This window comes from Arvicola amphibius, chromosome 6 (assembly GCF_903992535.2).
Source record: "Arvicola amphibius chromosome 6, mArvAmp1.2, whole genome shotgun sequence".
Lineage (NCBI taxonomy): Eukaryota > Metazoa > Chordata > Mammalia > Rodentia > Cricetidae > Arvicola > Arvicola amphibius.
The window spans coordinates 116356757-116383794 of record NC_052052.2 but is presented as its reverse complement, the minus strand read 5'-3'; the positions used below and the strand labels follow the sequence as shown (position 1 = coordinate 116383794).

General features: G+C 39.4%; 1 protein-coding gene across 5 annotated transcripts in view; it reads right to left on the bottom strand.

Annotated features, from left to right (window-relative positions):
• Lyst (lysosomal trafficking regulator) overlaps positions 1-25387 on the bottom strand; it is a 154138-nt gene extending 128751 nt beyond the window's left edge. For 3 of the 5 annotated variants that reach the window (XM_038335428.1, XM_038335431.1, XM_038335430.1), the window contains exons 1-4: positions 25290-25384; positions 4471-4533; positions 2800-2885; positions 37-235 (exon numbers count right to left, since the gene is read on the bottom strand). In XM_038335428.1, coding sequence (XP_038191356.1) covers positions 37-228 — 192 coding nt within the window. In that variant the 5' untranslated portion in view covers positions 229-235; positions 2800-2885; positions 4471-4533; positions 25290-25384. Of the gene's footprint in view, positions 1-36; positions 236-2799; positions 2886-4470; positions 4534-25289 lie in introns of all 5 variants that reach the window. The other 2 variants (XM_038335429.1, XM_038335432.1) reach the window with 2 other exon arrangements.
• Between the last annotated feature and the right edge of the window lie 1651 nt (positions 25388-27038).

Here is a 27038-nt window from a genome sequence, read left to right as displayed (position 1 = left end):
GGAGTAACAGACTGATTAACAATTGTTTGACATTACCTGGTCAATGATAGAATTTAGCTTGGTAAGTAACAGAAATCCTCGACCATGGACAAGGTACTGTCCAAGTGTTGCCATGTGTGTCTCCTCTTCTTCTTCTTCCCTGGCCTCCACTCTCTGGACCACAGCATTGCAAAGCTGGTTGACATCGATCAGAAATTCACGTGCCAATGAGTTACTGTCAGTACTCATGACAGAGCTATAAAATGAAAAGAATATAAAAGAGTTTTTAAATGAATATAAATTTACCTTTAAATGTATGTGATTTGTAGAGTGACTTAAGATTGTTGTATATCAATCCCTAGCTCTCTACTATTCTCAGGCGCAGTTCTGACCTCATTAGGTAATGCCTACATGGCAGTACTAGTCCAGGGTTTGAAATGCCTTGGCACAGATAGGCAGGCATAAGTGACACCGCTTGAGAAAAGACACAGGTGAACAGTGACAGTTAAGGGAGGTTCTCACTTTCTCTCTTTCTTACATAGACGAAACAATTACTTTGCATATTTAAAACAGATAAATGGCTCTTTTAAAAATATAAACTGACGGTTACAGAAATGGTCCAGTGGTTAAGAACCCTTGCTGCTCCTGTAGAGGACATGGATTCAATTCCCATCATATCCATATGGCAACTCACAACTGCCTTGTAACTCCAGTACCAGGGGATCCAAGGCCTCCTTCGGGTCTCCCTGGGCACCAAGCAAACACTTGATGCACATACATGTGCAGACAAGATACTCGTGCACATAAAATGGAAACAAATAAATCTTAAACTATAGGATAAATAATAGAACATAACATATGTGGGAGCCGAGAATGCAGGCCATTTCTTTCCCAAATTTGTCTGATGGTCAGAGACTAACTAGTGCATCTGGCACTGCTCCTTTGGTAGTAAAGCCAAGCCAGTGCCATCCTGAGAGTGGTCAGGATATGCAACTGTCACTCTACTCCTTCTATTGTAATTATGAGGTCACCTGGAGAAGAGGTGTCTTCAGCCTACGTGACAAAATGGACATAAGCAAGACATGACTTAAGTTATTCCCCGCTACCTAGGAAACAGAATACTAATGGAGTTTTGTTACCTTCCCCCTCAGTTTATGTTGCTATAAAAGCTGTTTGAAAAATAAACGCGGGTGATTTCAGGATTTGAATGATCACTGAAACATCCTCCCAATACTGTCAAGTGAATTGTGTCTTTAATAGTCTCACACCTCTGTGCTGGTAAGAAATGATTTATGTTGGGGCTGGACCCAGACAAACATAGAATTTTCCTCTTGATCTTACCCAGTCATTGGCTTACTCTCCTAAAACTCCAACACTTAGTTAATGCAGGAAGTGGTGAGTCCTGTCAGATAAGAACTGAAGAACTTTAGCTGCCTAGCTTATGCCACTTTTAGCCAAATAAAAAGCAATGTGTTACTTTAGCATTAAGGAAAATAGCAAGGTAAAACATGCAGAGAATGAAGACAGAAAAAATGTACACTCAGAAAAGAAAAATCATAAACAACATAGTACTTAAAGAGTTTCAGAACAGTTTTAGCTTATGGCTAGAAGTAATTTGGAGGACTGAGAGAAGGCTGAGCATTTAAGAGCACTTGCTTCTCTTGCAGAGGACCTATATTTGGCTCCCAGAACCCACGTGGCACCTAAAAACCTTCTGTAATTACGGTACCAGGGGATATGACACCCTCTTCTGGGCTCTGCAGCACCAGGCAAACACATGGTGTACATATATAATACAAGAAAGTATTCAAATATTTTTTAAAAAAACTTTTCCTGAGAGTTCTTATTCTTTATTTTTTTAAATTGACAAAATTTCATTTATTGTACACACACAATGTTTTAAAACATTGGAATGTTTAATTAATTAATTAATTAATTGGAATGTTAATTAATCAAGTTAATTAACAATTTTATTATTTTACACAGTTAAGCTACAATGAGAACACCAAGGTTCACTATTTTACTTTCTCTCCCCAACCTCCACCCCAACAGAGTTTCTCTGTAGCCCTGGCTGTCCTAGAACTCACAGATCCGCCTGCCTCTGCCTCCTGAGTGCGGGATTAAGGGTGTGCACCACCACAACCTGGTCTGTTTTACATTTTTAAAGAATATAATATATCATCACTGACTAGACTTACTATGCTGAGCAACAAATTACCATTATGTACAAATTGCCAAAGTTCTGAATCATACATTAGGACATCCTAACTGCACACAAGCAGAACACAACGCTAGTAGGTCATTAGAGGGTATTTCTATTTTGTTCATTACTTCCTTGAATAAATGTTGAATATACCTGAATATTTTCCAGCCATTCTGAATATCAGCTGAGCAGACAGGCATATATTTTCTAATATTTCACATACTCAGAAAAGTATACAGAATACATAATGTGAGCACATACACAAAAATACACATACACTACACACAAATGTTTTAAAAAGATATAGAACATGAGATTACAGCCAACACCCAGAATTAGTGTTAGCATTCAAGATGTTCAGGTGAGTTTGTGAATGTGTATGTGTATGTGAAAAGAAAGCAAGATTTACAGCACAGCAAAGCTACATCCACACTAGCTGGTACTTATTACCATGCATGTTTTTACAGGTTACACATGCTCATAGCTATAAAAATGCTAACTATACAATCTAAATATACACCTTTTCTACAGAGAATCTAATTGTTTACTCTAACTATATTAACTCTAAAATTTCACCTTGACCCCAGACTTCTGACTGCTAATATTACTCTACTTACCAGTCTTTCAACACTTCTGTAACATTCAGAATATCTAATATTTTGGTTCATGAACTAGATGAAACGGTCTCAGCTAAAGGCTTCACCTGTAAGAAAAAGATGGAAATACATTAGCAGCAATAATAAACCACAAATAATGTTAAAAAGTTCTTGCAAAATACCAGCAGCCAGTTTTTATATGTGATATATATAACTGGCACCAAATTATTCATGATCTCAAGAGCACACTTCAAAGAAAAATATCCTAGTCAGCTGAGAACCTCTTAGAACCACCTCACAGGTAATCCTGCCTACTCACCCATCCACTGACCTGAGAACAGAGCAAAGCCCCACAACTTATACAGGTAGTACAGGTAGTGGGCAACCCCAGCCCCACCCACCCACCCAAACTGAGAATGGGACAGAGCTGTGTATCTCATACAGGTAGCACCAGTTCCTAAAGCCTTATTGTTATAACAACAGATTAGTTTATCTCTTGACCCTGATCAGAGAAACACCTCTTTTGGAGTAGGTAACAATTTAACACAAAGAGCCATAACTGCCCAATATGCAGAGAATAAGAGACTGTGGATCTAAATGGCACATCTATACCACACCCCCTCCTCCCAAGGCACAGGGATGGAAGAAGAGGAGATAGAAAGGTTGTAAGAAGAAAAAGAAGCAGTAGGTGACTATAGCCAGTGTTTTCCTTGATACAACAGGGAAGTTCCACAGAGAAATTGACAGTGGTTCAAGACCTGCACAAGATCAAGACAAAGACCCGGAATGAAGGGAGGAGGTAGTCAGGAACTTCCACCCCTAAAGAGCTACTGACAACTAATGACTGCTAGAAAAAGAAGAGTAACTTCTCTTCAAGGATGTGGTATCTGAGAGATTCCATATATTCCAGCAGATGGCCCTACACTTATGCATATCAGCAACACTAAGTGAACTCGGGGTTTAAAAAAGAGAGAAATAGAACATATGAAATTGGGAGGGAAATGGTGGGGGGATAAGAGAAGAATTGGAGAAGAAGGAATGAGATGTGAACTTGATCAAAACAATATATGTAAGCATAAAATTAATTAATAAAAAAAATTAAGAATGAAAATAAAGAAATAAATGCCTAACTTCAAGAACTGAGTCTTGATGAAGGAAATCCTGGAATATAGAGCTGTAAACGTAGCCACAACACTCTACTCTTCCTTTTCCAACTCCTACCTCCACATAAAACACAAATTAACCACAAAAGAGAATGAGACAAGAATGCTAAACAGAACCTAGGGAATGGTTGGATACCACACACATACAACTCAATGTCTCTACAGACAATTTATAACTCTCCTGTCAGTGTGAAAAGTATTTGAAGATATATGAGAACTCAAAACCCCAAAACCAAATAATGATGAAGTCCTACCAAATGTCATATTCTTGAATTCCTTGTTTTGTTTTAATTCTTTAAATGAAATGAAATTCTTCTGGGAAGAATACAACAAAGGCTACTTCCAGAATGCTAAGGAAAATTTCCTGCTTCTGAGAGCAACAAGATGCTTCTGTTTAGCTTTCTGTTCTCTTATAGAAAGACATGGGGAAATGTTTATTGGCTATAAGGGATTATTTTTAATAGCAAGGTTTTTAGAAAACTAAAAGTGATCTTTAAATGTTTTAAAATACTTAAAATCCAAAAGTTACCTTGAGTGTGTTGGCAAACAGTCTTCATCACACATTATTCTACGCTCTGGAAGACAAAGCGGGCTGGAAAAGGAACAAGGAGCCATGTGAGACTACATGGAACTTTGTGTGAGTCAGAGAATAGATGCAGCCCACACTACCAGTGAACAGTACAACAGCAGCTCAGCTAATTGCCCACAGAACTCTACATACATTACAGCTGTAACATCATGTGCCTTCAAAGGGAGTGGGGGAGCAGGGTGACTAGCATCTAGAATAAATTCTTAGAGAACCCATGGAAACTATGTAAACATCTACCAATATTTTAAAGTCATCTCTGAGATTTTGTGAGGGTAATGTCAATTTCACTGAAGTTTATATTCTCTTAAATTTTGCAACTTTGCACATAGTAATAAAATAATAATAATAAAACAAAATAATAAAAATAAATAAATAATAAAAACCCAGAGACAGATAGATATTGGGGTTGAAGCCACTAGAGAGCTCTTACATCTAAGAAATCCTCAGACTGAAAGAGAGAAAGCTCCTGTCTCATCCCAGCTTATAGTCCTCTCTAGTGCTGGTGTGAGCCACCACCACCTGGATCTGTTTCTGCATTGATCTTGTGTAGCCCAGGGTGGCCTTGAACTCACTGAGATACATCTGTCTCTGTCTCCCTTTTATCTGTCTTACTTTTACCTTCATTAGTCTGCTTATAGATCATTCTCTCTGTGTTAGAGAAGACAAAGAACAAAAGCTGAGAACTTTTGTTTGTTCTTTGAATCCAATTACAGGGTCAGTTTTTTTAATAATTCATTTGTAATTTTCTTTTTTCTTTACTCTTTTCTTTTTTATTATTTTTTTAAAAAGAAAACAAACTATCTTTTTTATTTTACATACCAATCCCAGTTCCCACTCCCTCCCCTCTTCCCCTTCCCTTCACCTACCTCCCTCCACCACATCCCCATCCACTCCTCACAGAGGGTAAGGCACATTGCTTTGGGGACGGTCCAAGGCCCTCCCTACTATATCTAGGCTGAGCAAGGTATCCATTCAAAGAGAGCAAGTTCCCAAAAAGCCAGTACAAGCAGTAGGGATAAATCCTGGTGCCACTGGCAGTGGCTCCTCAGTCTGCCCAGAGGGACTAGTTTGGACCTATGCTTGTTCCTACCCTGTCCGGCTGGAATTGGTGAGCTCTCATTAGCTCAGGTAAACTGTTTCCGTGGGTGTACCCATCATGATCTTGACCTCTTTGCTCATTTATATACAAATGATAAAGAAGCTGAGAAAGAAATCAGAGAAACAACACCATTCACATAAAATATCTTGGGTAACACTAACTGAAAAAGTGAAAGACCTGTTTGACAAGAACTCTAAGTCTTTGAAGAAAGAAATTGAAGAAGATACCAGAAAATGGAAAGATCTCCCATGTTCTTGGATAGGTAGGATTAACATAATAAAAATGGCAATCCTCCCAAAAGCAATCTATAGATTCAATGCAATCCCCATCAAAATTCCAACACAATTCTTCACAGACCTTGAAAGAACAATAATCAACTTCATATGGAAAAACAAAAAACCCAGGATAGCCAAACAATTCTATACAATAAAGGAACTTCCAGAGGCATCACCATCCCTGACATCAAGCTCTATTATAGAGCTACAATAATGTAAACAACTTGGTATTAGCATAAAACAGAGAGATTGACCAATGGAAATAAAGACCTGGATATTAATCCACACACCTATGAACACCTATTTTTTGACAAAGAAGCTAAAATTATAGAATGGAAAAAAGAAAGCATCTTCAACAAATGCTGCTGGCATAACTGGATATCAACATGTATCTGTAATTTTCATTCTCTTTTTTACAAAGTAAAAAGGTTAGATTAACCTGTTTCAAAATCTCAGTTCTTTATTCTATTAGTATGTATTTCTTTTTTGTGTATGTGTATATTATTTGGTTTCATATTCTTCTTTCCTCCTTCTGAACATGCTATTTTAAAGTCAGTCCATTTATCTAATTTATTTCCCCATCTTTTTCCCTTACATATTTCCAGTTGTTCCATAAAAGTTCTATGACTACGGTATGACCATTTTTGTTTCCAGAACTTATATCCATGGTACCTTATTTATCTATTTATTACCACCTTATCTCTTTACACCTTACAAACTTCATATTTTTAATCTCAGTTTTATTATTATTGCATGTAAAGAGTATGCCTTAGTTACTTCTTTATTGCTGTGAAGAGATATAACATGACCAAGGCAACTTACAGAAAAGTTTATTGGAGTTTATGACTTCAGAGAGTGAGCCTGTGACCATCATGACAGAAAGTACAGCAGCAGGCAGGCAGGCATGGCCCTGGAGCAGTAGCTAACAGCTTACATCTGATCCACAAGCAGGAAGCAGAGAGAGCACTAACTGGTAATGGTGTGGGTTTTTGAAAACTCAAAGTCCAACCCAGGTGACACATCTCCTCTATGAAGGCCACAGCCCTTTCTAAACAGTTTTACCAATCAAGAGCCAAGTATTCAAATATGAGCTTATGGAGGTCATTCTCATTCAAACACATGCCATGGCACACATGTAGAAATCAGGGGATAATTTTGTAAAGTCAGTTTTCCTTCCACCCTTACAAGGGTTCTAGGGATGGAAGTCAGATCATCAGGCTCCTGTGGCAAATGTTTCTACCTGCTGAGTCATGTCTCCAGTCTCTCCTGCTCCATACCTTAGTTTGCTGTATCCCAGCTGTGGTGGTTAATCTTGTCAATTTGACTGGATTGGGACATGGCCAGGAGACCAGTAAGACATACCTCTTAGCATATCTGACGATTTTTCCAGAGACAATTGGATCTGGAGGGTTCTGACCCAATCACTGGTTTAATCCACTGACAGATCCAAGATTCAATAGACTCTCAGCAGGTAGTAAAACTGAACAGCAAAGCTAGCTGGAGGAAGTGGGTTGCTGGGAATATGCCCCTGAAGGGAGTATCTTGGTTCTGATCCTTTCCTGATACCTCTGCTTCCTAGTTACCATGAAGTAAGTAGATTTTATTTAATATGGTCCTGCCCACCATGGTTTTCTGCCTTGCATCAGAAACAAAGCAATGAGACAAGTTAGCCATCAACTGAAACCTCTGAAACTACAACCCAAATAAATCTTTTCTCCTTTTAAATTGTCTCTCTCAAGTATTTGTCAGCGGAAAGAACTAATTTAATTTAACACATCAGTCTGGTTCCATGTTCTTCCTGTTTATAATTACAGAAGATCTAGTTGATACTGAATTAAGAATACCAACTGGGTCAGCAAAATGGTTCAGTAGATAAGCCTGATGACCTAAGTTCAATTTCAGGAACGTCAAGAGGTACAAGGAAGGAACTAACTCCAGCAAGTTGTGCTCTGGCCTGTATGCGTGTGCCATGGGATGCACATCACTAAAATTTACAAATAAATAAAGAAATATACTTTCTAAAAACATGTAAAAAAGGAATACAACACACACACACACACACACACACACACACAAATCTTGGTCTCTACTCAATAAGCTCATAATACAGTGATAAAGGAGAGCCAGAACAGAGGACCCTGAATATTGCTAAGGACGCCTGACCCAAATTTGAGTCCAGGAAGTTCCTGAGAGAGGCACTCTTTAGGCTAAAGGATCTTTAAGTAGAAGATGGACAAATGAGAAAATGAGGAAAGAAAAATATTACAGACAGAAAGAGCAGTTCAAGTTAAGTCACTGAGTATATTATACTAAGTTTGGTATCGTAATTGTAATGTAAGATAGAGGAAAAATGAGGATGGAATTGTAGTTGGAAACCAGATGGGGAGAGAATTTTGACATTATACGAGGAATTTAATCTATTGACTAGTGGGTCTCAGAATCATCTATAGAATTGCCATGTTTTCACCTTCAAAGACTAATCTAAACTGAAGAAGGCCCAACATCAACATGCTTAAAAAACTTCCTAGGAAATTCTGACGAGTAGGCCTGACAGCCATGACACAGGTGATAGAAAGTCCAGCTGGAGTAGCACAGCTAATGTTGAGTAGATTTATCACTCCTGTAGCAAAGTAGAAGTAATATTTCAGGGAAAAAATCAGGCACCATGTAAACCAATATGGATACTGCTGTAATATTTCAAGTAAAGGTGGAACCTTTTTTTCCTAAGTAGAAGAGTATAATTTTAATAAGCAGAATTCTGATGATAGATTGCATTGGGAAGAAAGAAAGAGAGTCAGAACAACTCTCTAAACAGCTGGCTGAGCTGTTGGTGTTGCCACCTGGGCGTCGTACAGCAGAAGAGCTAAGGTATGTGTGCTGAGAAACACACTGGTCTCCTGGCAGGTGAGCCACAACTCTATCCATTAGGCCAGTGACGAACTTTTCTACGGTAACTACAATTAAATTCACTGTGTCAGCATTTCAATCCCAGAACTTCTTAAAACAAGCATGCCAATTCTACCCACAGTTTCTAAAACATGGTTGAATAAGAAAATAGTCTAAATATATACTATATATATATATACATATATATATATATATTAGTCTTTTGAGAAAACTAGAAACAAAAAGAAAAAAGGATGATACAGAGAGAAGCCACAGGTCAAGAAAGGTTTTTGTTATATTTTTAAAAAAACATTTAGTTTTCACTTTTGTTTGAGACCTATTGAGAACACAGTCATATTTTTAGGTTCTAAGAAAGAAACAGGCAGGTGGTACAACTAGGTATCTCTGACTGGCTCTGCCCGGCCCTTCTCCCAAGCAATTCAACCATGGAAAGAGTATCTACATCATGAAAAAGGAAAAATGCTATTCAAGGTTTCTAAATTTTTGTTTAATCAATGTATATGTGCATAAATAATAGCAGATGGGGATGTGTGTATGGAAGTCGGAGAACAACTTTGTGAAATTAGTTCTTTCCTTCTACCTTTACATGGGTTCTGGAGATTGAACACAAAGTCACCAGAATTTCCAGGTAAAGCCATCTCACTGGCCTGTATCAAGGGTCTTGCTTGTTTTCTTTCCCCTAAAAGAGTCAATTTATTGGCATACCAATGTGTCTACAAGGGAAAAACCATCATAGCAGCAAGAGAAGGAATGAATAAAGAGAAAATAAATAATGATTATGTTACAGCACAGGTAAAGGGGCCAGGCTATGGGCAAAGGTTAAGAAGCATCACATCATTATCTGATGCCAAAGGAAAGAGGGGTACACTTCCCTTATGTCTTCTTGTTCTTCTTTTATACAAACAAGTAAACTACCTGGGAGGATGCTATCTCTCCTAAAAATTATTTATATCTTAACAAGTGTTGTTATTGGAATTTCAGCATCACAGGGCTTTGTCAAAGTTGGCTTTGACCTAGATGTTCCACATTACAAATATGGAACTATGATAATCTTCAAGTAGGGAAAAGTTAATAAATGGTGGTGATGCTCCTTTAGTCGGTATTGTGTATTTAGACTAAGTCACAGTAGAAAATGTGTTTAATAAAATATTTTCAATTTATGTAGAACCATGTGGCTGTTCAAATAAAGTACACTCAAAATAAATTTAGAATAATGTTTGTGGAGAGGGCAGAAATCTAAGAAAACAACAATACCCAATTTCTTTTTCCTTCCATATTTCATGAAGTCAATCAATACTGACAATTTGCTTCCCACCTCTCTAAGCTCATAAAAGTTCTAGCTGACACACTCTATTCCAAAGGCCCTAAAACTAAAGATCAGTCTAAGAAGAAATGGCCACTCTAGGCCCTCATATGAGGTCAAAAATAAATGAAACCCAGGTCATAGCAGCAAGGCAGAATTCTAATGGAAATTTAGAGGAAGTCACACCAAAACGCAACAGACTTAAGCCCTTCAACAAGTAGTTTATTTTTCTAAAACAAATGAATTAGGTAACCAGATCTCTCAGGAGAAACATGTGTTTGACCCTGAGTCCCATAAAAGATGTTTTTAGAAGCCCAGAGGTGGTCGTACACAGCTTCAATCCCAGCACTCCAAGACTCAGGAGGTAGAGGCAGGTGGACCTTTGAGTTCAAGGTAAGCCTAGTGTACTTCCAGATCAAGTTCCAGGACAGCCAGGGCTATACCGAGAAATGATACCTTGAAAAATATAACATAATAAAATAAAATAAAGATGGTTTTAGTAAGGCTATACAAAATGGAACTATGAAGGCCCACTCAGCCAGAAATCTCTTCTGGCTTGCTGAGAGGAATATGATAGGAATTTTATACTCATTAATTCAGCTGACCTCAAGACAGATGTTGAGATATTTACAAAATAATGGTAATAATGTGAGGAACTAGCTAACACTTGCAATGACTGATGCTACTGTAAGAATACTGTACTGGTTTAATTCCTATAACCATTTAATAAGTACTGTGAGTGCCCTTATTTGTTAGACATATTGGACACAGAAGCACAGTAAGGTTAGGTCCAAGATCACAGAGCTTCAAAGTGTCAGAGACAGAGTCAGACTCACCAATCTTATTGCAGTCTACTGACCACCCTCAACAAACCATCTTCTCCTTCCTCCTTATTCCAGTTTGTAGACAGTCACTCAGAAGAGGAACCAAAATAGTGCTTCATCCAAGTCTTGGCAACTCTCTTCTTGTTTGCTGATGCACTATTGATCTACTATTCACTAGCTCTGAGATTCTGGGCATTTGAATTCCTCTTCCTGAGCCCTTCTTACAGTAAAGGTTTGGGGGATGAATGAACACAGCCTTTATTTGGAGTTGGCTCATGTTTCTTCCCAGGAGATCCCTTGTTTCTTATGTGGGTAAGTTTTTAGGAAGAATTATTTGTGAGGCAGGAATATTAAAATTAAATGAAAAGATTCGTGCAGAACACAAGTACCTGACAATCTGAAGATGAGTAATTATTAGCTATTATCATCATCACTGAATCTGGCCCCTTCTTCTCTAGTCTAATTTCTAAGCACCTCTGGGTTCTCATCTCGTCTCTAACAACCTGCCTCTGGTCTGTTTTCCATCCAAACTAAATCGAAAGAAAGAAAGAGAGGGGGGGGAGGGAGGGAGGGAAAGAGAGAGAGAGAGAGAGAGAGAGAGAGAGAGAGAGAGAGAGAGAGAGAGAGAGAAAGGAAGGAAGAGAGAGAGAAAGGAAGGAAGGAAGAAAGAAAGAGAGAAGGAGAGAGAGAGAAAGAGAGAAAGAGAGAGAGAAAGAAAGAAAAGAAGGAAGGAAGGAAGGAAGGAAGGAAGGAAGGAAGGAAGGAAGGAAGGAAAAGAAAGAGAGGGGGAGGAGGGAGAGAGAGAAAGAGAGAGAGGGAAGGAGGGAGGGAGAGAGAGAGAAATAGAAAGAAAGAAAGAAAGAAAGAAAGAAAGAAAGAAAGAAAGAAAGAAAGAAAGAAAGAAAGAGGAAAAAAATGTCACTGAGAGTTCTTGAAACTGCAAATGGCATTCTAATTCATGGGGAATAAGACCCCCAGTACCTTTGTTAGATCTGAGTATGCAATATCCTCCACCATTTAGTCATTCCAATCTCTCTATACACCTAGCACACAGTACCACCTCCTCCACAATTCCTCCCCAAAGGTACATATATCTCCTATATTCTGCTTCACTGTTTTATCATGTTGTTCTCACCATGGAAATAATTATTAATTTCTTTTCTACATGCCTTTATATTATCATTCATCACACTGTATCACACAATTGTATTATTCTGTCTTTATAAACTAAATTACATTTCCTTAAGAAGGGTCACCAAGGGAATGGAGAGACATGACAGTGGTTAAGAATACATGTGGTTAAGAGACATGACAGTGGTTGCTCTTAAAGAGGACCTAGGTTCAAATCCTAGCATTCACATGGTAGTTTATAACCATCTGTTAACTCCAGTTCCAGGGAATCTGACACCTTCTTCTGGCTTCTTTGAGCACTGCCTGTATGTCGTACACAGATATACATGCAGGCAAAATAACCAAGAAATTTTCATAGCAAACTGTCAAGTACTAAAAAAGGTGCTACACAAACTCCAAAAGCCTTAGCAAAATTGACTATATTTTTAAAACTTTTGGAATAAAAGTTGGTATATGCTGTGGGATAATCCTTCTATATCATTTATGTTAAAGATTATAATTTTAAAACTATACAGGATTTTAAAGAAGTTCTTAAACCCATATTATAGGCATATAGTTTTTTTTTTTTGAGTGAAAGCTCATGATTTTATTGTCTTCATAACAAGATCAGCTTAGAACTGGATCACTTGGCCCTTTCTCTTCTTATCACCTCCCAGTTCAAAATGCTTGCATCTCTTAATAGCTAGCATCCTCTTAGATCTGCAGCTGGGCTCCACACATCCCAGTCTCAGCGCAATCTTCTTTGTAGTTTTCGCCTTTTTGCAGAAAATGGGCTTAGTCTGCCCACCATAGCCACTCTGTTTCCTGTCATAACGCCACTTTCCCTGGGCATACAAAGAATCTTTGCCCTTCTTGTACTGTGTCACTTTGTGGGGTTGGTGCTTGCCACATTTCTTATATTTTTGGTTGTGAGCCTAGCCTTTAACGGCTGAGCCATCTCTCCAGCCCTTGCCACATTTCTTGCAGAATGTCTGGCGGGTCTTAGGAACATTCACCATGTTGGCAGGTGCGATACTGGCACAGAAAAGCCATATAGATCTTCATACTTGTTGAAGAAACAATAAAACAATTTGAAGCCTGAATTTAATGTGAAATGAAAATAATAAAAATAATTTCTATAGCAATATCATAATAATCAAGTTTTACATGCTTTTCTGACACATGCAAAAGATTCCACAAAATAAGGTCTATAAATATTAAACACACAATGGCCATGATGAGGCTGAAGACAACCTAGACTATACCTTGCAAGTTTAGACAGCACTAGTTTCCTCTTATTCTTCTATAATGTGTATACAGGCAATACAATTAGCTACTCTTTTAAAGAAAGAAGAATTTACTTGGTACAGAAATTATATTTAAAAATGCATTTCCTGTTATATTTCAAGCTAAGAAGGTAAGAGCAGAGTCAAATCAAGACGTAGCTGCTGAATCAACTGCTCTTTAATCATCCATGAAGGCTAGTTCCAGGAGGTGAGCACAGGAGTTAGAAGAACTCAAACAAACATTTTCTGAGAAAAGGTTTTTCAAATCTAACCTACACTTTTTTTATCCTAACACTTTGTATATCATCACAATCAGTTTCTATCCCTATGTTAAAAAATAGGTAAGCTTGGCACACATGTGTAATCCTAGCACTTACAAGGCTAAAACATGAGATATGCCTCGTGAATTATAGGCTAGTCAGGGCTAGTGAGACACCTTCTCAGAATAATGATGATGATGATGATGTAGACACGGACATATAAAGAAAAACAGTTAAACTTATACATAAATTACATACTAGAAGTCAATTGCTACAGGCTCCTATGATACCCATACATATTTTGGCTATAGAATTACATTAAACACTAAAATGTTTAGGATGTTGACAGTATAGGTGAATGAATGTCAGACTAAAAATAAAATATACTTTTGAGCTCATTTCTCCTCAAACCTTTATGAAGACATCCACACATGCACACACTTTTCAACTGTTGGTTTTTCAGTTTGTTTTGAAACGGTCTGGCTATACAGCCCAGGTCACTTCAAAACTTAGTATCCTCCTGCCCTAGGCTCCTGAGTCCCCAGTACACTATGTGTGGCACTATGCCCAGCCTGTTCCCTACTATTTTATATTCAGAAAAATAAACAAAAACTAGAAAATATCTAAATGTTTCTTTAGACTGTGAACTTTCATGACAGTACACCATTAAGAAAATGCAGCAAGCATAAAGATCCATTTACAATTAAAATTACATATTTCAAATGTTTCATTAATGTGTGTATGACCAGGTTTTGTCAAAACAACATTGCTAGTATTCAATTTAAAAAAAAAATAATGAGTAGGACTGGAAAGATGGCTTAGCAGTTAAGAGCACTTGCTACTCTTGCAGAGGACACAGTTTCAATTCCTAGCACCCATATCAGGAGGCTCACAATTGCTTTTAACTCCAGCTCCAGGGACTCTAACACCCTATTCTGATCTTGTGGGCACAATCACATATGTGTTGCACTTGCATTGACTCAGGTTCATATACATACAAACAAAACAAATATTACAAAAAATAAATAAATAAACCAGTGATATGGTTCAGTAGGTAAAAGAGCTTTCTACCAAAACTGACAATTTGAGCTCAATCCCCAGACCTACACGGTGGAAGGAGAGAAGACTCCTGAAAGTTGTCATCTGACCTCCATGACTACACACAGACACACTTTCTCTCAGACAAACATAAATAATGTAAAATATAAGGAATAGAGAAGATGATGCCAGTAACTTGAAACAAATGACTTTAGAAATCGTCCCCAAAACATTTAAATAAAGTTAAAAGGGAAAAAATGCAAGAAAAAGTATCAGCATTTTTGTGCTTAGAAGCACTAGTAAGAGGAAGTTCAGAAAACAACAAATAATTTTAATCTTTAAGAAATTCCAAGTTGAGCAGGTCCAGCACAACGGAAGCAGAGGCAGGTGGATCTCTAAGTTCCAGGCAAGTCAGGTCTACAGAGTTCCAGGACAGCCATGGCTACACAGAGAAACCCTGTCTCAAAAAAACAAAACAGCAAAAGCAAACAAACAAAAGAAGAAATTCCAAGACAAAGCTGAGGATACAGCTCAGTGTTGGACCCCTGCTTGACATATGTAAGACCCTGGGTCCAACCCCTAGGACACACACATACTCCCATTTAAAACATCAGGCCAAACTGTGGAGATAGCTTAGTCAGCAAAATGTTTTCTTTGCAAGTATGAGGACCTCAGCCTGATCTTCAGAAACCCATGTGAAAAAATAAAAAATAAAAAGTTGTGTGTGGTGGTACATGCATGTAATCCCAGTGCAGAGAGGAGTCAAATGGATCCCTGGGACCCACTGGCCAAATGGCTTGGCCTAATCAGCTAGTATCAGACCATTGAGAGACCTGTCTTAAAATAACCAAGCAGATCTCACTTGAAGGAAGTTCTCTGGTCTACACACACACACACACACACACACACACACACACACGCACGCACGCGCACACACACACACACACAGAGCCAAAATGCAATGAAGTCCAAAAAGCAAATAAAGAAAACAGGGTAATGAGGGAGTTGACAGACACACATAGCTGCCCTACAAGTTACACCAGTACAACTTCCTTGCTCTGGCCATGCTGCATTTCCCACTTCAATGGGTGAATAACCAGAAGTTACAACAATGAATGCATTTTATGAACTGATAAATATGTTTGCTGCCCTTTCAAAGAGGCCACATTATTTTGATAAAAAGAGGAAACTGTTCTTACCATTGTTTGAATTTCACACTCACCCAAACTCAATGTATTTAATAGCTCTGCTGCTCCAATATAATGAATGCAATTATGACTACTGTTTCCTAAGGAGTGAAGACAACTACAGAACTAATAAATACTGCAGCAAATCACACTTGGTCAGATCAATGTTAAAGAAAAGGAAAAATAATATATTATTGCTTTTTAAAAGCTCATAATAGCTTAAAAAAATCATACAAATTTAATTCTGTTTGTGGTAAGTAAACAGAGATTACTATACTTAATCAAAAAAAAACATTTCTAATGTATAAAAACACAGTTAACTTTTAAAAAAGAGATAAGTGTAAGGAGAAAAATAAACCCAGAAAATAGCAAACATTCCAACAATCTTTTGGGTGGCTCATGGCTAACCATTCTAAAAACAATACAGAGAAAACAGAATTGTAGACTTAGTCCACATTAGATGTAAATTAAATACTTCCCACCCATTGCAGTATTTGACACTTTTAATGAGTAAGTTTGTCTTATTTATTTAAAGCACATCTCCCAGAGCTGGAGAGATGTCTCAGCAGTTAAGAACACTTGTTGTCCTTGCAGAGAATTCAAGTTTGGTTCCCATCACACATACATATTTAAATCTTTTTTTTTTTTAAGAAATACATATCTTCGAGAGTTCCAGCGAGGGCCCAGCATCAATAGTGTAGCAGAGACAGGGGCCTCAAACCAACACAAGGATTCTTTGCAATGAATGTCTGCATGTAAAAGCATATTAATAAAAGGGTTTACCGCATGACTCACTGTGTCATGCTGCAGCTTCCAGGTCAAGATTTTCCCTTTCTTCTTCTTTTTATTTTTTTATCTTAAATTTTATTTTGTTTTTATTTAGGAGAGGGGAGGTTGCAGGGGCAGAGAGGGTGGATGCAAGGGGACAGGGAATGGGTGGGATCTGGATGCATGTGAAAGACACAAAGAAAAAAAAAAAGGAAGTTTAAAAAAATGTATCTTCCAAAGCCAGGAGCAGTGACTCTCAGCACAGAAGAGGCTAAACAAGTAGGATTGTGAGTGTGAGGTTAGCGTGGGCTACAAAATAAGACCCTATCTCAAAAAAAAAAAAAAAAAAAAAAAAAAAACCCCAAAACAATAAAACATATCTTCCTCTTACTTTTGCCTTTGCAATGACATCAACACTTTCTGATGACATGCTCTGAGTTCCCTCTTAGTTTTTAACCCCTCATCTCCATTAGCTTATTCACTGCTTGCATTTAAGGCAGAGGAAATAGCCCATTGATAACTCCCTCCTCTTTCAAGATTACTCAAAAGTGGTCTATAATGGAAAGACATTTCACCTCTACTCTGTGCACTGCAGCCTGGCTTTTGTTCACAGTCCTCTATCAAAACTACTTAGGCCAAGAGCAAAAACAACCTTCTAGTTGCCAAATCTATTCCAACAAGCACATTCCAAGTACTTATCTGTTCAGATTTCTCTGTGAAATACAAAGCTTATGATAACCAATAACCATTCTGTCCTTAACCCTCTCTTCTGACTTAAGGAATTACATATATATTCATACACATCATACACATACCTCTATATGTTGTATATTTCCTTCTCTGACTACTGTCTAGTCTCCATGATTGGATTCTTCTCTGCCAACTCCTCATGCTGAAGAGGCGCTGGATTCTCTCCTCCTCCTCCTGCTGCGCTCTCTCTCTCTCTCTCTCTCTCTCTCTCTCTCTCTCTCTCTCTCTCTCTCTCTCTCTCATGCTTTTTATGAACTCAGCCACTTCTGAAGTTACAACCATCACCTATATGTCTAATGACTTCTTAAATTCATATACAAAGATGAGACCAGATTTTCTTATATAAAATATAGCCAGAAAGTCTCAGGACAGTACCATGACACTAGAGAATATAATCTTAAACTGGCACCATTCAAGCCCCTCTAGTAGCACTCATTCTCACTAGCTATTCCTTTCCAGTGTTCCTCTGCTTGCCTACACTAGTGTGACCAAATACTTCTATTTGCCCAGCCTAGTTCTGGCTTATGTCTGTCAAAGAGTAATGACACCCTTTTGCTTTCAAAACACCATCTATTTGGCCAATAAACTGTATGACTGCCCTACATATTCATCTATCCCTTTGACTTTTTGCACCCCACTAGGTAAGTCCTCCCTAACTTTTTGTTGCTATGTTTATTTTGCAAGAACATGTATACATGTGCATAACCTCAAGCACCATCCTCAGAAATATCATCTGCCTTTTATGAGAGAGGGTCTTGAAGCTCACCAATTAGGTCAAACTGGTTAGATAGCAAAACCCAGGGATCCTCTTGCTTCTGCCTCCCCAGAGCTGGTATTTATGTGCTACCAGGACCACCATTTTTACATGGCTCTGTCAAAACTAGGGCCTCGCACAGACAAAGCAGACACTTTACTGAGCCATCTCCTCAGTCCCTTCCCTGTGTTCTTTATTTCTTTCCCAAGCCCTACCTCTGTTTCTAAGAATTTCTCTACCTTCACCTCTTCTTAATAAAGATCATTACATCACCAAGATCTCAGCCTGGAAAGATATGTCAGTATTCACCTGGTTTCCCAAGCATAGAGCTTCATTTTATCTTTCAGGGTTAGATTTACAGTTGTCACCTACTGGCCATGCTCTGAGTAGGCCATTACCATTTATTATGAACAATACCACATGCTTTCCACAAGAGCTGATCTTCTGGGTTCATTATCTATAAGAACAAGTAATTTTACTGCACTAGACTTAAAGCGTTACCTTGTTTCCTCATGGCGCCTGCTTTGCAGAAGGTTAGCATGGTTTAATAGTTGGTCACAAAGACTTTCAAGTTACACAGACTCAAAAGTCTACTTACTTAGCCTCACTGAGCCCTGGTTTCCTCACTGACAAAACACTGGTCCTAACATCTTATAGCAATCCTAATCTTATAGGATTGCTGTGAAACATAAACTTCCAAAAGCATGTACAGTGACTAGCATTAGTGTTACTATTAAGACTGGTTGCTCAGTAGCAGCAGCTGTATTTTGGCTTTTATCACTTAAAATTGCCCCAATTCTAGAATTTTAAGTTTAGAAAGATTTTCATATATGTGTGTCTTTTTTTCCATCTCTAAATTCTACTCACAGATTCTTTTTTACTAAGATTCTTCACCTTATCCACAATCTACATGTATCAGCTTCAAATTGGCTTAGCTTTTCTTCCAACTTGAGAAGAGAGCTCCTAGTTGTGAAGGGAAGGGCCCCACCCTTCACACCGAGTTCACTGCCACCCTCCATCCTTCAGTGTCACACCACCCTTTCTTCCAGGGTTCTTCATTACACCTTTCTTTCCCAGTCTCACCCAGGTTCAGTTTAACATACCTGCTTTTTCACCTAAGCAAAGCAGGCCACGGAGAAAACTACTTAACCATTCTGATAATCTTTGTACATTTGTGATTTCCAATCTTGGGAGAATATTCATCACCATTCTGTAACTAGGTCACTAGTTCTTGTTTAAATTTCTTCATCTCCACACAGGTGCTCATTTTCAGGACTCATTAGCCACAAAAACAAGAAATCTCAATACGTTAGGCTTAAAGGGTCCCCCCAATATATCCCCACTGACGTTTTTCTTTCTGTCTCAGCAGATAACCAGAAAGAGACACTATCCTGGATACTCAGCTTCACCTCAACCGACTCCCTTATTTCATTTTCTTTTGCAAACAGGAAGATGCATTGTTACTCTTCTTCTGAGTAACCCTTTTTTTAACCTTTGCTCTTGGGCCCAACCCTCTCCTTTCTCTCATATTATATTCAATCAATTAGCATCTTTCTCTATATAGGATGCCCCTTTCGCTCAATCCACACAAGCATCTTTAATTTCACTCCTTAAAGAAAAACACTTTGGCTAATCACACTCCCAGCTCAAGCTTCCATATATTGTCTCCTCTACATTTCCAAAAAGTATCTGAAGACTATATTTACTGAATAAAGATGTTTTTACATGATCAGACTTAATTTTTTAAATTCTATACAACTTGTTTCAATGAAAGAAATCAAACTGAAAACTGATGTATTTAATTTCCTTTTCCTGTATTTTAATAATTATTAAGAACAATCAATATCACTATTCACCCAATTTATACTCTTCAAAGGCTGCTTTTATTCCTCTTTCCTTTATCCCATTTCTTAGGCTAGGACTGCTACTGCTGACACTTTTCCCATCTTAAACTAATTCTGGGGGCAGTGGAGGGCACTTTTGGAAGATTAAATAAAATAATGGGTGCATGTACTATACACAGTAAAGTGCTATAATAAAGAATATGCTGTTATTATGTTATCTCTGGTAATGTGAGCATGAGGCTAGATCATTGTCGTGTTGTAAAAACTGGATTGGTCTTAGTAATCAATATTTTCTGATCATTAGTCATAAAGCACTTGGCAATCTAGCTTATTCTTTTTCTGAGTATCAATGTCAAATGTTTCAATGTACAATTTCTCAGCTTCACCTGCTAATTCTTCAATTTTGAAACGTAAAATAGGCAATTGCCAGACATAATGGTGCACACCTCCATTTCAACACTCAAGGAAGAAGGACAGAATTCCAGGCAGCCTGGGTAATACTGGTAGAGCTTGACTTAAAACAAACACAAATAAAATGGCAATTCTTCAAGTTTCTGACAAAAATCTCTCTTTAAATACAATTTTCTTTTATAGAGAAGTTTTAGGTTTACCTCAAAACCAATTGGTAAAAAGAAAGTATACATAGCTGTCTCCACACTGCACAGCCTCTCTGGCTATAAGCATCCCACATCACAGAAACAGTTGTTACTAACAAACTTACACTGACAGGTCATTCTCATCCCAAAGTCAAAGTTTACATTAAGGTCCACAGTTGTACATACAACAGGTTTGGACAAACGTATAATGACATATACCCACCACTGTAGTATCATACTGCCCTAAAACTCCTCTGTGCTCTCGCCCACGTATTCTTCCCTTTCTTCAACTTCTGATCTTCTCTCCCGAGTTTTGCTTTGCTTTTTTCCAGAAATTTCACATACTTGGAAAAATTAAGTACACAACCTTTTCAGACTGGCTTCTTTCATTTAGTAAAATGTATTTCAGATTCCTCTGTCTTTTAAAGCTTGGGCTTTTAAATACCACTTATAAAGGTGTAACTGGCATGGCATATAACACACTGAATTCTTTAAATTATATAATTTGTTCAGTTTCAGCCTATGTGTACACCCATGAAACCATGGTCATAATCAAGATAGTGAAACCTGTCTATCACTCCCTGCAGTTTCCTAGGACATCTTTGTTATCCCTCCCTTCTTTGTCTCCTCCCCTTACCTTATCTATACCCAATCCACCACTGATACACTTTCTGCCACTACAGATAAGAAAGAGCACACTTTCTAGATGGAACTACAAAGTACATAGTGGTTTTTTGTTGGTCATATTGTGAATGTGCATGCATGCCTGTGCGCTCATGTGCACATGTGTCTGGCTTTCTACATGTAGCATAATTATGTTGTATGATCTATAGCATATTCCTTAATTGCTAAGTAGTAATACGATATAAAAAACAGCTCTTTACTTTTCATAGATTGGTAGAAACAGTTTTATAAACATGCCCATGTGTGTGCATAACTCAACTGTTCATCTAATTTTTCCATTTATTTAAAACAGGTAGCTCTCATTTTCTCATCCACTGTATGGATTTCGGTTTCAAAGACTAAAATTTGAATGGAACAATAACTAGCCCTTTGGAAATTATTTTATTTCTTTTTTGACTAATTAAAATGCTTGGTTCTAAGCATTACTATTTCATGTTATTAGGTACTTTTTTTTCCTTATCCTATTTTTTCCAGCACTTGGCCTTAGAAAACATTCAAAATTTCCAAATGTATCAGAACTCTCTCAATTACTATAAAGCAAAGCCAAAGGAATTAAAAGGCACTAGGGCACTGATGACTAGCAAAACCAAGCAAGCAAACAAACAAAAAAATGAGTAGAACCAGTTAGGATATAGTTGTCTCACTGAGTCCAAAAGCAGTTTATGATTACTCACTAATCTGACAGTGTTTATTGTATTTTCAGTATAGGTATGTTGAAAATTCATTATAAAATATTAGCTATATTCTGGTTCTTCAGTATAAAGTGTAGAGCTCAGGACTGAGCATCACGTATTTTCTGATACAAGCTTTTTGTTGTTGTTGTTGTTCTCTTTCACAGTACTGGAGATTAAACCCAGAGCCCTGTGCATGCCAGACAAGTACTCTGCCACCATGCCACAGCCTCAACCTCATTTTCTCATTTTTGAGACAGAGCCTCACTAAGCTACTAAGCTACCCAGGCTGGTCTTAAACATGTGATCCTCCTGTTTCAGACTCCCAAGTAGCTGGGACTACAGAGATACTCCATCAAGTTTTACAGATCAAAGTATAATGGTCTAATACTTTATACTCTGATGTTTAAAAAAAAAGTCTCCATTTATAATGTGATGGCCCATTTATTTCAAGTCATTTGTAATGAAACAAAAGAATTAAGATAATCTCTTTGTTACTGACTTATTAGGAAAGCATTTAAAAATTCAGGTCTTTTATATTGTAATTTTACAAATGGCCAAGAGAAGTCACATTTGATAACATTTCTGGGGCTTAAATTCTCTTTAACGGGCATCTAAAGATAATTCAGAAAAAAAAAGAGAAAGCAGATGAAGGTGTTCAAGTTAAATATAGCAGCAGGTTATAAAAGATACTCTGGAGTTCTGTGTTACATGGCTTTCTCTACAGCGAAAACTAACAAACACAATGGACTGAATCCAAGCAAATAAAACCAAAGCTACATTTGGGAACGTGAATGATGAGGTTGGTTCAAAAGAACTAAATAGAAAATGAATATGAAGCCAAAGGAAGGGTTCATTGAGTATATTTTCCTAGCAGGATCAAGGTAATGGGTTTGATTCCCAACACTGGTAGAAAAAAGTAAGCGAACATGAAATAAAAATTGTCCATTTATGGGCAAAATTTTTAAGCTTCTAGAATAGTCAAGGCAACATAAAACGTTTTTGCAATGCAAATTCACTAATGTCTACTATGAATAATCTTCACTTGGATGTGTGGTGGTATTTTGTTTGTGCTTTAACAAATAAAGCTTGCCTGAAGATCACAGTGTGGAGACAGCCACAGTTGTTAGCCATAGAGGCCTGGCAGTGGTGGCGTACACCTTTAATTCCAGCACTCAGGATCTCTGTGAGTTCAAGGCCATCCTGGGCTACACAAGATTGAATCAGTCTAAATGGGAAACAGAGACAAGCAGTTTAATTCTAGCACTATGGAGGTGGAGACGGGAAGTGATATGTCTGGACAGACAAGAGACAGGAGCTCAGGATTCAGTCAGAGGATTCAAGGAAACAGGATCTTGCCCACTTTATCAGAGGATTTTGTAGAGCTAAGAACTGGCTGCTCTGCTTCTCTGATCTTTTGGCTTTCACCCCCTAATATCTGACTCCAAGTTTATAATTATTAAGACCAATTAGATTCAAGCTACATGGATGCTTAATTTTATTGCCTAAAAACCTCCCAACCAAGCCTATTCATCTCATAAAATTCTCAGTATCTCCCTATTCTATCATTCTTGCTAAAGACAAAATTGTTAGCGCCCTCTACATCCTACACATGAGCTATTCAAAAATCAATAACCTCTCACTACAGCCACCAATTCCTATGTCATTTCTGAACAGCATTATGCCAATATCCCCAGACAGGTATCGCTGCTTCTGTTCCTGCTGGCCCCCCCATAGGAGGTGTATTTTCCAACTAGCTATGGTATGGCCCCTTTGAAAGATCAAGTTTGATTATATTATTTTACACGCAAAAAGAGGATTCTTCTCCCTACAAAGGCCTATAGGATCTTTCACAACCTGATCCCTTATCCTTCTAAAACGTCAGTACTCTACAACTTACTTAGCTGGCTCCAACATGGCCAAACTAGCTGCCAGCTCTCACTCCATCTCCACACTACAGCCTCAGGGCTTTATGCAAGTGGCTTTCTCATTATACATTCTTCCCCTAAAAAAGAGCATGGATCACCCCTTCCTTCCTTCCTTCCGGTTGACCAAATTTCATCTTCTCTAACAGGCCTTTCCTAACTACCGCTAATCAAATTGCAACCCATTTCTGGCTCCCTTTCTTCTCTCTTCCCTGTTTTTTCTCTATAGTCCTTAACATCATCTGACAAGGCATCTTCTATTCATTTATGAGCTGACGTTCTTCCAGTAGGATGTATGTTCCACTTATCAGTTTATAAAAGAGCCTGGCCCATAACAGGTGCTTAACAGATCTTTACACATATGTTATATATGTAATTTAGTGTCTACAAAGTTATCTTAATGTAAAATAAATTCCAGAAAATCACTTTCCCCTCTATATGTATTGATGTGGATGACAACAAAGAGCAATCAGCAGAAAAGTTACTTGCAAAGCTCTTTAAAAACAGATCTCACCTACTAATTAACTACATTAGCAGAAGCTAAGAGTCAACATTTTTAGTAGAATAGGGTTTCTAGGTGTGGAAGTTAAATGGCAGACCAGCCAACAACCTTCAGGAAGAAAACCTCAATTCAGTGTGCCCTATCAATCTGTTAAACAAACCCTCGGGTAAAGGTAAAATGAATTCGATCCTTAAGGAAACACTGGCCAGAACTCAACACAAGTGTGTATTCAACACGAGTCAACACCCTTAAATTTTTTTTCCTCACCCCATCAACTACCAAGCAAGGGCTGTCACTGGCTGAGCATCGAGAATGTTTTGCCGTTTTGTTTATCCCTCTGCGGATTGGATGAGGACGCTTTTCTTGACTCCCTGGGCTCCAGCCCTCCATCACGAACCCTTGGCCTTCGAACGGCGGCGACGGGGTCTCCCTAGGTCATGCCCCTTCCATTAGCATCTCAGCCACCACTCCGGAGACGAGCGCGAACCACGGAGGGTGGTACGTGGAGTCCCGCAGCAGGTGTCACGGGCAGGGAAGGAACAGCAGGGACTCAGATGCACCGGGGTGGGGATGACAGATGGGCCGGCGGCCCGAAGTGGGACGCCCGGAACCTGGCAGCTCCCGCTGTCACCTGCTGAGCAGGACCCGGAGGGCTGAGAGGAGCGGCGGTCCCGGACAAGCGTTCCCCGGGGTGAAGCGCCCCCTGAGGGCACCGGTCCGCCGCGCCGACCGGCCGAGTAAAGTTAGTATGGGGTCCGTGCCGCCGCCACCACCCGCGGGGCCCGGGACCGCCTCAGCGAAGAACCGTGCAGAGCTGCCAGTGCAGGCGAGCCCCAGCCCGGCAGAGCTCCGGGCGCTCCGGTTCCCTCAGCTCCCTCAGCGCGGCGCGACCCCGCCCGGACAGCCCGCCACCTTCCCGCCATGCCCCGCTGAGGTCGAGACCCCGACCCTCGAAGCGGCCCGCGGCCGCCTGTACCTCAGCTCTGTGGTCCGCCGCGCACTCTCACCGGTGCAAGAGAATCCCGATTCGCCACAGCTGCCCGGCCTGCGCGAGCTCTCACCCCCGCCCCCTCAGGTAACCCGGGAAACCGGGAACACCACCCCTTCCTCCCCCGCCCGGACACAGACCCGCTCCTCTGCGCCTGCGCACGGGCCCCGCCTCGACCACCTAGAGTCCCGCCCCTCCGAGAGGGCACGCCGGGGTCGCCAGCGTGATGCGTGGAGCATCTCAGCCAATGAGACGGAGGAGGCGGGCCGAAGACGGCAGGGCGGGGCCTGGGCAGCCGGGCTGAGTGCCTCCCCCTCCTTCCCGGCAGTGTTAATCTCTGGAGAAGCATAAGATCTCCTTCCTACTGTAGACTCACGACCCCTGGAAAAGCCACGTCTGTGTCGAAGGCTGTTCAGAATGACTAACAGAACTTTGCCATTTCGGAGAGATGAATGATCAGTAACCAAAATTATCCTAGACTATTTTTAGGCTCTTTAGAAACCGCTTATTACCGACCTCTGTAGTTGACCTAACCTCGCTGTAGCTATTATGTAAAACGTTTGGAATGTATTGTTAAGCTTAGCCAACGACTAACTTTGCAGTGGTGCTCAAACGGAGACTAGCAGCAGCGAGAGTTTTCGGGCTGTGCTGTAGTCTGCCCACCTGAAGTCTTTTGCCCTGTATTTGGCAAATGTATTGATTTATGGCCTTTTGTTCTATGGTTATAAGATCTCACATAAACCTCTTCCATAACTAAGCAGGTAATTTCTGGGAAACCCAAATCTGTATTCCTAAGCAGTGTTCACTCAGATTGCCTCAGAATAAACTTTCTCTTACTTCCATTGGAGCAAGAGCTGTTTTGCATGGACAGTGTGTACAATGTTGTCCTATCTCCTGCTGGAGTTCAAAGGATGAAAAGAAAGATGAAAGTCGGGCTGCCCTCAAGATAGCTTTGGGGCCTGACCTTATACTTCTGTCAAGAACTAGAGAGAGGCTTTGATAATTCTGGGTCCAGGTATAGTACCCCATCTATCCCTATTCAAACATGTTTGCATAGAGTGGGCCCTGTAATGAAGATCCTTGCTTAAGCCAAACTTTAGCAGACTTTTGAACCTTCTTCTTGGCCCACGTCCTGTGTGTGTTCACCTTTGTAAACCCCGGGTTTAGCAATTGCTGAAGGCAGTTTGGCAAGAACCCACACATACACAATCAGACCCTCCCTAGCTAGCAAAAATGTTTGAGTCCCCACCTTAGGTATCTGTTCCTGTTGGCCTGCCTTCAGCAAGAACCCGGCGAGGTTGGTGCAGCCAGAATTCTCCCAAGTTGTTATCATCCATGGGCTCCATGTTCCTTGATTCTAAATCCCCGCTTATCCCTAGTGTGTTTAAAACAGAGGCCTGCTCTGTGGCTGGGTCTCTTTTGTGACAGTAGTCCTGAATAAAATTTGTCTTTGCCACTTTAACTTGTGCCAGCTCTGCTTTTCTCTGATGACGGTTAATGTTACATACCTTAATATACCAGTCTCTTCTGAGTGTGGGAACCACAAGTTAAATAAAAGGAAATCTGAACCTCAACACACAAAGTCCAACTAAATCTAATACTGCAAAATGCTGCTGTTTCAACATTTTGACATTTGTCATTTTGACAGTTTGGAGGCCACCCTTCCTCACCTTCCAGTCACAACTGTGGCGGGCCTTTGAGATATCAGAGGTATGGGAAAAGAGTCAAAGCTATACG